Source organism: Anomalospiza imberbis, unplaced genomic scaffold (genome assembly GCF_031753505.1).
Source record: "Anomalospiza imberbis isolate Cuckoo-Finch-1a 21T00152 unplaced genomic scaffold, ASM3175350v1 scaffold_211, whole genome shotgun sequence".
Taxonomy (NCBI): Eukaryota; Metazoa; Chordata; class Aves; order Passeriformes; family Viduidae; genus Anomalospiza; species Anomalospiza imberbis.
This window is the reverse complement of record NW_027099844.1, coordinates 113,438-128,633: the sequence shown is the minus strand read 5'-3', so window position 1 is coordinate 128,633 and position 15,196 is coordinate 113,438. Positions and strand designations below refer to the sequence as shown.

Here is a 15,196-nt window from a genome sequence, read left to right as displayed (position 1 = left end):
GTCACAGCGCGGGACAGGTGACCTGGTGGCGCATGCCCTCGTTGCAGAGCAGCGCGGCCGCGCGCTCGTCGCCGTCGCCGTGCTGGCACTGCATGTAGCTGATGCCATGCGGCGAGTACGAGTGGTGGGCACAGGCCGTGCAGGGCCGGGGCATGGTGCCACCCGTGCTGCTCCTGCGACAAAGCGGGGACAGCCCCGCGACACCGCGTCAGGGCGCGAGGTGGCACCGCCGGGCGCCCCTCGGGGCCGGGTGGCACCCGGGGGGGGTTTTGTCACCGCCTTCGGTGCCCCTCTGTGCCTGGTGGCACCCACTGGCACCTCTTGGTGGCCCTGTGCCACCCGTATGCTTGGTGGCACCCGCTTGGTGACCCTGTGCCACCCCTGTGCTTGGTGGCACCCATTGGCACCTCTTGGTGACCCTGTGCCACCCCTGTGCCTGGTGGCACCTGTTGGCACCTCTTGGTGACCCTGTGCCACCCCCCTGTACTTGGTGGCACCTGTTGGCACCTCTTGGTGGCCATCAGTGCCACCCCTGTGCTTGGTGACACCCATTGGCACCTCTTGGTGGCCATCAGTGCCACCCCTGTGCTTGGTGACACCTGTTGGCACCTCTTGGTGACCCTGTGCCACCCCTGTGCTTGGTGGCACCTGTTGGCACCTCTTGGTGACCCTGTGCCACCCCTGTGCCTGGTGGCACCCGCTGGCACCTCTTGGTGACCATCAGTGCCACCCCTGTGCCTGGTGGCACCCGCTGGCACCTCTTGGTGACCATCAGTGCCACCCCTGTGCTTGGTGGCACCCATTGGCACCTCTTGGTGGCCATCAGTGCCACCCCTGTGCCTGGTGGCACCCATTGGCACCTCTTGGTGGCCATCAGTGCCACCCCTGTGCCTGGTGGCACCTGCTGGCACCTCTTGGTGGCCATCAGTGCCACCCCTGTGCCTGGTGGCACCCAGCAGAACCCTCGGTGTCCCCCTGGCACCCCCCTGTAGTTGGTGCCACCCACCCAGTGCCACCCAGTGCCACCCGTTTGTCCCCAGCTGTTGTGCCCAGCAGCACCCAGGGGTGACCACTGGGACTCAGCGGCGCCCATCAGAGCCCAGTGCCCCTCACTGGTGCCCAGTACAGCCCAGTACAGCCCAGTGCCCCTCACTGGTGCCCAGTACAGCCCAGTACAGCCCAGTGCCCCTCACTGGTGCCCAGTACAGCCCAGTACAGCCCAGTGCCCCTCACTGGTGCCCAGTACAGCCCAGTACCACCCAGTAGAGCCCAGTACCGCCCTGTAGAGCCCAGTGCCGCCCCGTGCCACCCCGCGGTGCCCACCTGCAGTCGCTGCAGGCGCGCTGGCACTCCTTGCGCTGGTAGCGGGCGATCAGGGCCCAGATGAGCAGCCCCAGCAGGCTGAGGAGGAGGAGGGAGCCCAGGATGGAGCCCACGATGATGCCAGCCTGGCGCCCGCCTGCCGTGGGGACACAGCCTGTCACTGCCGGCCTTCGCCGGCTGCCCGGGCACACCAGAGCCACCCAGTGCCACCCAGTGCCAACCAGAGCCACCCCAGAGCCACTCAGAGCCACCCAGAGCCAACCAGAGCCACCCAGTGCCAACCAGAGCCACCCAGAGCCACTCAGAGCCACCCAGTGCCACCCAGTGCCAACCAGAGCCACTCAGAGCCACCCAGTGCCACCCAGTGCCACCCAGAGCCACCCCAGAGCCACTCAGAGCCACCCAGAGCCACCCCAGAGCCACTCAGTGCCACCCAGTGCCAACCAGAGCCACTCAGAGCCACCCAGAGCCAACCAGAGCCAACCAGAGCCACTCAGAGCCACCCAGTGCCACCCAGTACCAACCAGAGCCACCCCAGAACCACTCAGAGCCACCCAGAGCCACCCCAGTGCCACCCAGAGCCACCCAGTGCCAACCAGAGCCACTCAGAGCCACTCAGAGCCACCCAGTGCCACCCAGTACCAACCAGAGCCACCCCAGAGCCACTCAGAGCCACCCAGTGCCACCCCAGTGCCACCCCAGTGCCAGCCTGGAGCCCAGAGCCACCCCAGGGCCACCCAGTGCCACCCCCGTGCCAGCCTGGAGCCCAGGGACACCCTGGTGCCACTCAGAGCCATCCCTGGTGCCACACAGGGCCACCCACGGTGCCACCCTTGGGACACCCTGGCACCTGAGACATCCTGGTGCCATCCTGTGTCCCCCCAGTGTCCCCGGTGTCACTCACAGGGCCCTGGGCTCAGGTTGAGCTGGCACACCGAGCACCCCCAGTGTCCCCAGTGTCCCCAATGTCCCCAGTGTCCCCCCAGTGTCCCCAGTGTCACTCACGGGGCCCTGGGCTCAGGTTGAGCTGGCACACCGAGTACCCCCAATGTCCCCAATGTCCCCAGTGTCCCCCCAGTGTCCCCAGTGTCACTCACGGGGCCCTGGGCTCAGGTTGAGCTGGCACACCGAGCACCCCCAATGTCCCCAATGTCCCCAATGTCCCCAATGTCACTCATGGGGCCCTGGGCTCAGGTTGAGCTGGCACACCGAGCACCCCCAATGTCCCCAGTGTCCCCAGTGTCCCCCCAGTGTCCCCAATGTCCCCAGTGTCCCCTCATTGTCCCCAGTGTCACTCACGGGGCCCGGCGCTCAGGTTGAGCTGGCACACCGAGCACCCCCAATGTCCCCAGTGTCCCCAGTGTCCCCCCAGTGTCCCCAATGTCCCCAATGTCCCCCCAGTGTCCCCAGTGTCACTCACGGGGCCCTGGGCTCAGGTTGAGCTGGCACACCGAGTACCCCCAATGTCCCCAGTGTCCCCAATGTCCCCCCAGTGTCCCCAGTGTCACTCACGGGGCCCGGCGCTCAGGTTGAGCTGGCACACCGAGCACCCCCAGTGTCCCCAATGTCCCCAATGTCCCCAGTGTCACTCACGGGGCCCGGCGCTCAGGTTGAGCTGGCACACCGAGTACCCCCAGTGTCCCCAATGTCCCCAGTGTCCCCCCAGTGTCCCCAGTGTCACTCACGGGGCCCAGCGCTCAGGTTGAGCTGGCACACCGAGTACCCCCAATGTCCCCAATGTCCCCAGTGTCCCCCCAGTGTCCCCAGTGTCACTCACGGGGCCCTGGGCTCAGGTTGAGCTGGCACACCGAGCACCCCCAGTGTCCCCAATGTCCCCCCAGTGTCCCCAGTGTCCCCCCAGTGTCCCCAGTGTCACTCACGGGGCCCGGCGCTCAGGTTGAGCTGGCACACCGAGTACCCCACGCGGTTGGTGACACGGCACTGGTAGGTGCCAGCGTGGGCCACGGTCAGGCTGCGGATCAGGAGGTCACCCGGAGCGCGGCCTGGGGACGGGTGGCACTGTCACCGCGGTGCCAGCCGCGCCCCACGGAGAGGGGGAGCGGGGACACACAGGGAAAGGGACACGGGGACACAGAGGGACACACAGACACATGGACATGGACACAGGGACACGGGGACAGAGGGACATGGGGACACAGAGGGACACACGGACATGGACACAGGGACACGGGGACACAGGGACACACAGGGAACGGGACACGGGGACAGAGGGACATGGGGACACGGACACACAGGGACACACAGGGACACACGGACATGGACACAGGGACACGGGGACACAGGGACACACAGGGAAAGGGACACACACACAGGGACACAGGGGACAGAGGGACACGGGGACACACAGGGACACAGGGACACACGGACATGGACACGGGGACAGAGGGACATGGGGACACAGAGGGACACACAGGGACACACGGACATGGACACAGGGACACGAGGACAGAGGGACATGGGGACACAAAGGGACACACAGGGACACACGGACATGGACACAGGGACACGGGGACAGAGGGACATGGGGACACAAAGGGACACACAGGGACACACGGACATGGACACAGGGACACGGGGACAGAGGGACATGGGGACACAGAGGGACACACGGACATGGACACAGGGACACGGGGACAGAGGGACATGGGGACACACAGGGGGACACACGGACATGGACACACGGACTTGGGGACATGGACGTAGACACGGACACGAACACACAGGGACACACGGACAGGGACACAGGGACATGGGGACACAAGTACACACGGACATGGACATATGGACACAGACACTCGGACATGGGGACACAAAGACACATAGACATGGACACACGGACACGGGGACACACAGACGTGGGGACACACGGACAGGGACACACGGACATGGGGACACAAAGAAAGGGACGCACGGACCCCCCCCACATGCACCCCCGGCCAAGGCCCCCCCCCGAGCCCCCCATGGGCACAGCCCCCCCGGGCCGGTGCCCCCAAATCCCCTCGTGAGGCTCCCGAGACCCCCACGGAGGGTGCCTCACCCACCTTGGGGGGTCCCTCACCCACCTTGGGGGGTCCCCGAGCACAGGGACCCCCTAAATCCCCCCTGAACCCCCCAAATCCCTTCCCGAGTCCCTGACCCACCTTGCAGGGTGCCCGAGGGCAGAGACCCCCCCCCAAATCCCCTCTGTGCCCCCCCGAGTCCCTGACCCACCTTGGGGGGTCCCCGAGCGCAGAGACCCCCTAAATCCCCCCTGAACCCCCCAAATCCCTTCCCGAGTCCCTGACCCACCTTGCAGGGTGCCCGAGGGCAGGGACCCCTCCCCAAATCCCCTCTGTGCCCCCCCGAGTCCCTGACCCACCTTGCAGGGTGCCCGAGGGCAGGCGCCCCCCGCCGTAGCCCTCGGCCAGCTTTGCCCACTGGTAGGAGAGGGGCGCGGTGCCCCCCCGGCTGAAGCAGCGCAGCAGCACCGACCCCCCCTCGATCAGCTCCCCCTCGCTCCAGCACTGCGGGGCCGCCGGCTTCTCTGCTGGGACACCGGCGACAGCGTCAGGGGACACCGGCGACAGCGGCACGGGACACCGCGGACACCGGCAGGGGACACCGCGGACACCAGGGACACCGCGGACACCGTGGACACCAGCACGGGACACCGGCGACAGCGGCAGGGGACACCGCGGACACCGGGGACACCAACACGGGACACCGGCGACAGCGGCAGGGGACACCACGGACACCGGCAGGGGACACCGGGGACACCAGCACGGGACACCGCGGACACCGGGGACACCAGCACGGGACACCGCGGACACCGGCAGGGACAGCGACACGCGGCAGGGGCACGGGGACACCGGCAGGGGACACCGCGGACACCGGCAGGGACAGCCCAGGGGACAGCGACACGCGGGAGGGGCACGGGGACACCGGCAGGGACAGCCCAGGGGAGCGGGGCACAAGGGACAGGGAGGGCACAGCCGGGAGGGGGAATGGGGACAGAGCCATGGGGACAGGGACAGGGACACTGCCAGGGCCACCGGGGCCACCCAGGAAGGGGACTTGGGAGTGGGACAGGGGACACTGACAGTGCCACACAAGAGGGGCACAGGGGACACCGTCAGTGCCACACGAGAGGGGCACAGGGGACACTGTCAGTGTCACACGAGAAGGGCACAGGGGACACTGTCAGTGCCACACGAGAAGGGCACAGGGGACACTGTCAGTGCCACACGAGAGGGGCACAGGGGACACTGTCAGTGTCACACGAGAAGGGCACAGGGGACACTGGAGGCCACACGAGAGGGGCACAGGGGACATTGTCAGTGCCACACGAGAGGGGCACAGGGGACATTGTCAGTGCCACACGAGAGGGGCACAGGGGACACCGTCAGTGCCACAGGAGAGGGGCACAGGGGACACTGTCAGTGCCACACGAGAGGGGCACAGGGGACACTGTCAGTGCCACACGAGAGGGGCACAGGGGACAATGACAGTGCCACACGAGAGGGGCACAGGGGACATTGTCAGTGCCACACGAGAGGGGCACAGGGGACACTGGAGGCCACACGAGAGGGGCACAGGGGACACTGTCAGTGCCACATGAGAGGGGCACAGGGGACAATGACAGTGCCACAGGAGAGGGACACAGGGGACACTGTCAGTGCCACACGAGAGGGGCACAGGGGACATTGTCAGTGCCACACGAGAGGGGCACAGGGGACACTGTCAGTGCCACAGGAGAGGGACACAGGGGACACTGTCAGTGCCACACGAGAAGGACACAGGGGACACTGTCAGTGCCACCAGGGGCCACCATGAAGGGCACTTGGGAGTGGGACAGGGGACACTGGCGGCCACATGAGTGGGGCACAGGGGACACCGCCAGTGCCACCAGCAGACCACAATGAACCAACGCCACCTTGGCGCGGGGCGGGGAGGGGACAGGCGACAGCGGAGCCACACCGGGACGATACCGGGGCCACAGCGGGGCGCGCTCTCACCTTGCACGGTGACAATGACCTCGTGCACGGCCACCGTGTTCTTCTTGACGCGGCACTGGTAGGTGCCGGTGTCGCTCTCCTGCAGGTCGGCCACGCGGATGGAGGCGTCGCGCTGGCCCGGGTCCGTCTGCACGAAGGCCACGCGGTCCTGCAGCCCCGAGCTGCCGTAGTTCACGTGGTGGTCCTGGTAGGACAGGAACTGGGGACACGGGGACGGCGTCAGCGCGGCCCTGGGGACGCGGCGGGGCCGGGGTTTGGGGTCTGGGTTAGGGGTTGGGTTGAGGTTAAGGTTGGTTTGGGTCAGGGGTTGGGTTGGGTTTAGGGTCGGTTAGGGTTAGGGGTTGGGTTGGGTTTAGGGTCAGTTAGGGTTAGGAGTTGGGTTGGGTTTAGGGGTGGGTTAGGGTTAGGGTTGGGTTTAGGCTAGGGTTAAGATTGGTTAGGGTTGGGTTTAGGTTAGGGTTAAGATTGGTTAGGGTTAGGAGTTGGGTTTGATTTAGGTTGGGTTAGGGTTTGGGTTAAGATTAGGGTTGGTTTGGGTTAAGAATTGGGTTGGGTTTAGGTTAGGGGTGTGATTCGGGGTGAGTTGGGTTGGGTTTATATTTGGGTTAAAGTTGGTTTTTGTGTTGGCCTTAGATTAGGGTTAAGGTTAGTGTTTCGGTTGGATTTGGGTTAGGGTTTAGATTAGTTAGGGTTGGGTTTAGGTTAGGGTTAAGGTTGCTTAGGCGTAGGAGTCGTGTTGGGTTTGTGGTTATGTGTTGAGTTGGGTTTAGGTTGGTTGGGATTTTTGTTTGGGTTGGGGTTGGTTGAGGTTGAGATTGGCTAGGGTTAGGAGTTAGGTTGGGTTTAGGTTGGTTAGGATTAGTGTTTGGGTTGGGGTTAGGTCAGGGTTAAGATTGGTTTGGGTTAGAAGTTGAGTTGGGTTTGGGTTAGGGTTAGGGTTAGGGTTAGGGTTAGGGTTAGGGTTAGGTTCGGGTTAAGATTGTTTAGGGTTAGGAGTTGTGTTGGGTTTAGGGTTGGGTTCGGGGTAGGGTTGGGTTTAGTTTAGGGTTAAGATTGGTTAGGGTTAGGGTTAGGGTTGGGTTTAGGTTGGGGTTAAAGATTAGGGTTAGGGTTAGGGTTAGGGTTAAGATTGTTTAGGGTTAGGAGTTGTGTTGGGTTTAGGGGTGGGTTAGGGTTAGGGCTGGGTTTAGGGTTAGGGTTAGGGTTAGGGTTAGGGTTAGGGTTAGGGTTAGGTTTGGATTATGGTTAGGGTTAGGAGTTGGATTGGGTTTAGGTTAGGGTTAGGGTTAGGTTAGGGTTGAGTCTGGTTTGAGTTTGGTTAAGTTTGGTTAGGGTTAAAGTTTTTGTTGGGTTTAGGTTGGGGTTAAGTTTGGTCTGGGTCAGTGGTTGGGTTGGGTTTCGGTTGTGTTAAAGTTAGTGTTTGGGTTGGGTTTAGGTTGGTTAGTTTTTGGGTTTGGGTGGGGTTTAGGTTAGGCTCAGCTCTAGGCGTGCTCCTTTCCTGCCTCTCTCTGCCCGTCCTTCCCTGTCCTGGGCTTTCACTGCTCCCCTTGGACCTCTGTGTCCCTTCCCGTCCCTCTCTTGTTCTTTCCTGTCCCCTGTGTCCCTGCCTGTCCCTGTCCGTCCCTGTCCCTGCCTGTCCCTGTCCCTGCCTCTCCTGTTTTTCCCTGCCTGTCCCTGCGTCCCTGGCTGGGCTCCAGCCCAGCCCAGCCCAGCCCAGCCCAGTCTGGTCCCAGACTGGCACTCCCAGACGCTGCCAGACCTTCCCTGTCCCTGCCTGTCCCTGCCTGTCCCTGCCTGCTCCTTTCCTGCCTGTCCAGACCTTCCCTGTCCTGCCTGTCCCTACCTGTTCAGCCTGCTCAGCTGGGCTCCATGCCATGCCATGCCATGCCATGCCATGCCATGCCATCCCATCCCATCCCATCCCATCCCATCCCATCCCATCCCATCCCATCCCATCCCACCTTGTCCTGCCTGTCCCTGTCCTGCCCAGCATTTCCCAGACCCTGACTGGTCCTGCCCTGCCTGTCCTGTTTGTCCCACCTGTCTGTCCCTCTCTGTCCTGTCTGTCCATCTTTGTCCCTGTCTCTCCCACCTGTCTGTCCCTGTCTGTCCTCTCTCTCCCTCTCTGTCCTGTCTGTCCCTCTTTGTCCCTGTCTCACTTCATCCTTCCCGTCCCAGCATTTCCAGACCCTGTCTGGTCCTTTCCTCCCCTTCCCAACCTTCCTTGTCCCTGTCTGTCCCTCTCTCTCCCTCTTTGTCCCTGTCTGTCCCACCTGTCTGTTCCTCTCTGTCCTGTCTGTCCTGTCTGTCCCTGTCTGTCCCTCTCTGTCCTGTCTGTCCATCTTTGTCCCTGTCTCTCCCACCTGTCTGTCCCTGTCTGTCCTGTCTGTCCCTCTCTGTCCTGTCTGTCCCTCTCTCTCCCTCTTTGTCCCTGTCTCACTTCATCCTTCCCGTCCCAGCATTTCCAGACCCTGTCTGGTCCTTTCCTCCCCTTCCCAACCTTCCTTGTCCCTGTCTGTCCCTGTCTGTCCCCTGTCTGTCCCTGTCTGTCCCCTGTCTGTCCTGTCTGTCCCTGTCTGTCCCACCTGTCTGTCCCTCTCTGTCCCTGTCTGTCCCTCTCTCTCCCTGTCTGTCCCTGTCTGTCCCTGTCTGTCCTGTCTGTCCCCGCCTGTCCCCGCCCGTCCCCGCCCGCTCGGCCGAGCTCCACCCGCTCCATCCGTGCCCCCCCAGCCCCCGACCCCCTCCCAGCGGTCCCGAGCCCCTCACCACGTTCTCGGGGCTGGGTCTCTCGGGCGTGATCTGGATCCACTCGATCCCCACGCCCTGGGGACCGTTGTCCTCGGGCTCCAGGACATAGGGACAGCCCAGCTTGACCGAGTCGCCCTTGGCCAGGTACAGAACCTCCCGGCCCTTGCCGTTGATCCTGACGGCCACGAGGAGAGCTGGGGACAGAATGGCACCGTCACCCCCCGAAATGGCACTGTCACCCCTGAAATGGCACTGTCACCCCCCGAAATGGCACTGTCACCCCTGAAATGGCACCATCACCCCCCGAAATGGCACTGTCACCCCTGAAATGGCACTGTCACACCCCGAAATGGCACTGTCACCCCCCGAAATGGCACTGTCACCCCCTGAAATGGCACTGAAACCCCCTGAAACGGCACTGTCACCACTGAAATGGCACTGTCACCCCCTGAAATGGCACTGTCACCCCCCGAAATGGCACTGTCAAACCCTGAAATGGCACTGTCACCCCCTGAAATCACCCTGAAATGGCACTGTCACCCCCTGAAATGGCACTGAAACCCCCCGAAATGGCACTGAAACCCCCTGAAATGGCAATGTCACCCCTGAAATGGCACTGTCACCCCTGAAATGGCACTGTCACCCCCTGAAATCACCCTGAAATGGCACTGTCACCCCCTGAAATGGCACTGAAACCCCCTGAAATGGCACTGAAACCCCCTGAAATGCCACTGTCACCCCCTGAAATGGCACTATCACACCCTGAAATGGCACTGTCACCCCTGAAATGGCACTGTCACACCCTGAAATGGCACTGTCACCCCTGTAATGGCACTGAAACCCCCTGAAATGGCACTGTCACCCCTGAAATGGCACTGTCACACCCTGAAATGGCACTGTCACCCCCCGAAATGGCACTGTCACACCCTGAAATGGCACTGTCACCCCTGAAATGGCACTGTCACCCTCTGAAATGGCACTGAAACCCCCCAAAATGACACTATCACACCCTGAGATGGCACTGTCACCCCCCAAAGTGGCACTGCCACACCCCGAAATGGCACTGTCACCCCCCAAAGTGGCACTGTCACCCCCTGAAATGGCACTGTCAGACCCTGAAATGGCACTGTCACCCCATAAATGGCACTGTCTCCCCCGAAACGGCACTGTCACCCCCAAAATGGCACTGAAACCCCCTGAAATGGCACTGTCACCCCTGAAATGGGACTGTCACCCCCAAAATGACGCTATCACACCCTGAGATGGCACTGTCACCCCCCAAAGTGGCACTGTCACCCCTGAAATGGCACTGTCACCCCCCCAAAGTGGCACTGTCACTCCTCCAAAATGGCACTGTCACCCCTTAAATGGCACTGTCACCCCCAAAATGACACTATCACACCGTGAAATGGCACTGTCACCCCTGAAATGACACTGTCACCCCATAAATGGCACTGTCACTCCTCCAAAATGGCACTGTCACCCCCTGAAATGGCACTGTCACCCCCCAAAACAGCATCGTCACCCCCGAAACGGCACTGTGCCACCCTGAAATGGCCCCCAGAACACCCCCCAGCCCCACACCTGTGGCACAGGGTGGGGCACAGGGACCCCAAACCCGTGCCCCGACACCCCCTGGACCCCACACCTGCAGTTTCCCACCTGTGGGGCGCAGGGTCCCCACATTTGTGTCCCCACACAGCTGGTGGCACCCCCTGATCCCACACCTGGCGGCGCCTCACCAGTGGGGTACACGGACCCGTGGTACCTGACACACCGTGAACCCCAACTCTGGGCTGCAGGGACAGGTAGGGACCCGTGGCACCCCAAAGATGTGCCCCGAGACCCCCGACCCCACACCTGCAGCACAAGAACCCCAAACCTGTGCCCTGACACACCTGCAGCCCCTGACCCACACCTGCAGCCCCTGACCCACACCTGGCAGCCCCTGACCCACACCTGCATCCCCTGACCCACACCTGCAGCCCCTGACCCACACCTGCAGCCCCTGACCCACACCTGGCAGCCCCTGACCCCACACCTGCAGCACAAGAACCCCAAACCTGTGCCCTGACCCACACCTGCAGCCCCTGACCCACACCTGGCAGCCCCTGACCCCACACCTACCTCCCCTGACCCACACCTGCATCCCCTGACCCCACACCTGCAGCACAAGAACCCCAAACCTGTGCCCTGACACACCTGGCATCCCCTGACCCACACCTGCCTCCCCCGACCCCACACCTGCCTCTCCTGACCCCACACCTGCATCCCCGACCCACACCTGCCTCCCCTGACCCACACCTGCATCCCCTGACCCCACACCTGCCTCCCCCACCCACACCTGCATCCCCTGACCCACACCTGCATCCCCTGACCCCACACCTGCCTCCCCCACCCACACCTGCAGCCCCTGACCCACACCTGCCTCCCCCGACCCCACACCTGCCTCCCCTGATCCACACCTGCATCCCCTGACCCACACCTGGCAGTTCCTGACCCCACACCTGCCTCCCCTGACCCACACCTGCAATCCCCGACCCCACACCTGCATCCCCTGACCCACACCTGGCAGCCCCTGACCCCACACCTGGCAGTTCCTGACCCACACCTGCAGTTCCTGACCCACACCTGCCTCCCCTGACCCACACCTGCATCCCCCGACCCCACACCTGCATCCCCCGACCCTCACCTGCATCCCCTGACCCCACACCTGCATCCCCCGACCCTCACCTGCATCCCCTGACCCCACACCTGCATCCCCCGACCCTCACCTGCATCCCCCGACCCCACACCTGCCTCCCCCGACCCTCACCTGCATCCCCCGACCCCACACCTGCATCCCCCGACCCCACACCTGCCTCCCCCACCCGCGGGTCTCATCTCCCACACCGGGCGCCCGCGGGGATGTCCCGGGTGGGTCCCGGTCCCCTCGGTGCTGTCGCCCCCTGGCAGCCCCGGGTGGCTCGATGCCACCTGCCGTGCCCACAGGACCCCGGCGGTGGCCGCGGGTGTGACCGCGGGTGTGACCGCGGGCGCGTCCCGCGCTCCGCCCCGGGGCTCGGAGCATCCCCGGGATCCCCGGGAGCCGCGGGGCCGGGATCCTACCTGGCAGGACCCCGAGCAGCAGGAGCAGGCTGGCGCCGTGCCCTGCCATGGCGCTGCGGCCGCGGAGGAGGAGGAGGAGGAGGAGGAGGAGGACGCAGGAAGGCTCCAAGGCTCCGAGGGCACCCGGCCCGTGCGGGGCCCTTTTAGGCGCTGGGCCGGGGCCGCTCCTCCCCGTGGGGAGGATTCCTGTGGGATGAGTGAGTGGCTCCGAGCTGTGCGTGGCTGCCGCCCTGCTCCGCTCCTACCCCCTAATTAGGCAGCGCCCGGCCCGCCGGACCCCGGCCGGACACCGGGGGGACACCGGGGGGACACCGGGGGGACACCCCGAGAGCGGGGCACGGAGTGGGGACAGTGGGACAAAGGCACCGCTGGCTGGAGGTGGCAGCTCGGCCCCGCGGGTCCCGAGTGGATTCTGGGCTTGGAGCAGGACTCGAAGGGCTTAAAGGTGTGGTTGGAGCGGGGGTTTAAAGGCAGCAGGTCCCTCCTCCGGACCTGCCCCTCGGCCGGCGGGCACCGGGGCACCGTGGCACCCACCGGGCCCACGGGTGACTGCACGGGGACGTGGCGGTGTGGCAGTGACAGGGCCACGGTCAGCGGGGACAGGGACACGGCAGGGATGGAGGAGGTGGGACAGGATGGATGGAGGAGCTGGGACAGTGGCACATGGCACTGGATGGAATCCATGGGGACAGGGACATGGCAGGGATGGAGGAGGTGGGACAGGATGGATGGAGGAGCTGGGACGGTGGCACATGGCACGGGGTGGAATCCATGGGGACAGGGACATGGCAGGGATGGAGGAGCTGGGACAGGATGGATGGAGGAGCTGGGATGGTGACACATGGCACTGGATGGAATCCATGGGGACAGGGACATGGCAGGGATCGAAGAGGTGGGACGGTGACACATGGCACGGGGTGGAATCCATGGGGACAGGGACACAGCAGGGATGGAGGAGTTGGGATGGTGACACATGGCATGGGGTGGAACCCATGGGGACAGGGACACGGCAGGGATGGAGGAGCTGGGACAAGGCCACAGCGATGGACGACGTGTTGGGGACAGGGAGGTGACAACAGGGGCAGGAGATGGGACAGGGACACAAGAATGGAGGCAGAAGTTGGGACAGGGACATGGCAATGGATGGAACCCTTGGGGACAGGGACACGGCAGGGATGGAGGAGTCGGGACAGGGACATGTGACAGTGGGTGACACCAGGGGGGCTCAGGAGGGAAGACACTGAGGATGCCACGGGCCTGTCCCTGCCTGTGTCCCTTGAGGGACACAGGAGACACGGACACCATGACCATGGGGACATGGACACCATGACCATAGGGACATGGACACCATGACCATGGGGACATGGGGACACGGACGCCATGACCATGGGGACATGGACACCATGACCATAGGGACACGGACACCATGACCATGGGGACACGGACACCATGACCATGGGGACATGGACACCATGACCATAGGGACACGGACACCATGACCATAGGGACATGGACACCATGACCATGGGGACACGGACGCCATGACCATGGGGACATGGACCCCATGACCATGAGGACATGGGGACACGGACACCATGACCATGGGGACATGGACACCATGACCATGGGGACACGGACACCATGACCATGGGGACATGGGGACACGGACACCATGACCATGGGGACATGGACACCATGACCATAGGGACATGGGGACACGGACACCATGACCATGGGGACATGGACACCATGACCATGGGGACATGGGGACATGGACACCATGACCATAGGGACATGGGGACATGGACACCATGACCATAGGGACATGGACACCATGACCATGGGGACACGGACACCATGACCATGGGGACATGGGGACACAGGGACATGAGCACACCCAAGCAGTCACCCATGGACCACTGTGTGCCCCCACCCCCACCCAGGGACCCCCAAGCCCCCAAATGCCCCCGAGGTCCCAGCGCCCACTGGGATGGATGACCCTGGCCCTGGCCCTGGCCCTGGCCCTGGCCCTGGCCCTGGCCCTGGGTGGCTGTGACCCCACCCCAGGCTGTGACCCCTGTTTGTGCTGTGTCCCCCCCATGGGACAGTGACCCCACCCCAGTGTGTGACCCCCTCTTGGTCCCCATTCCGTGCCATGTCCCCTCTCCGTGCCATGTCCCCATTCCATGCCATGTCCCCCCTCCGTGCCATGTCCCCCCTCCGTGCCATGTCCCCTCTCCGTGCCATGTCCCCATTCCATGCCACGTCCCCTCTCAATGCCATGTCCCCTCTCCGTGCCATGTCCCCTCTCAATGCCATGTCCCCTCTCCGTGCCATGTCTCCCCTCCGTGCCATGTCCCCCCTCCGTGCCATGTCCCCTCTCCGTGCCATGTCCCCTCTCCGTGCCATGTCCCCATTCCGTGCCATGTCCCCTCTCAGTGCCATGTCCCCTCTCTGTGCCATGTCCCCTCTCAATGCCATGTCCCCTCTCAGTGCCATGTCCCCTCTCTGTGCCATGTCCCCTCTCAATGCCATGTCCCCTCTCAGTGCCATGTCCCCTCTCTGTGCCATGTCCCCTCTCCGTGCCATGTCCCCTCTCCATGCCATGTCTCCCCTCCGTGCCATGTCCCCTCTCAATGCCATGTCCCCTCTCAATGCCCTGTCCCCTCTCCGTGCCATGTCCCCCCTCCGTGCCGTGTCCCCTCTCCATGCCATGTCCCCTCTCTGTGCCATGTCCCCTCTCCGTGCCATGTCTCCCCTCCGTGCCATGTCCCCTCTCAATGCCATGTCCCCTCTCAATGCCCTGTCCCCTCTCTGTGCCATGTCCCCTCTCTGTGCCATGTCCCCTCTCCGTGCCATGTCCCCTCTCAATGCCATGTCCCCTCTCTGTGCCATGTCCCCTCTCAATGCCATGTCCCCTCTCCCTGCCATGTCCCCTCTCCGTGCCACGTCCCCGCTCCGGTGCCAGCCCCGCGCCCAGCTCCGTGCCCCGCCCGGCCCGG

The 15,196-nt window shown here is 63.8% G+C and overlaps 1 protein-coding gene across 1 annotated transcript; it reads right to left on the bottom strand.

Moving 5' to 3' along the window:
• VSIG8 (V-set and immunoglobulin domain containing 8) lies at positions 1-11,866 on the bottom strand. The gene is made up of 7 exons (XM_068178162.1): positions 11,861-11,866; positions 9,105-9,338; positions 6,339-6,537; positions 4,703-4,867; positions 3,204-3,326; positions 1,324-1,459; positions 1-173 (listed from the first exon to the last, which is right to left on the bottom strand). Exons 1-7 carry the CDS (start codon positions 11,864-11,866, stop codon positions 2-4), a joined length of 1,035 nt encoding a protein of 344 aa, XP_068034263.1. The 3' UTR covers position 1.
• Positions 11,867-15,196: the final 3,330 nt, after the last annotated feature.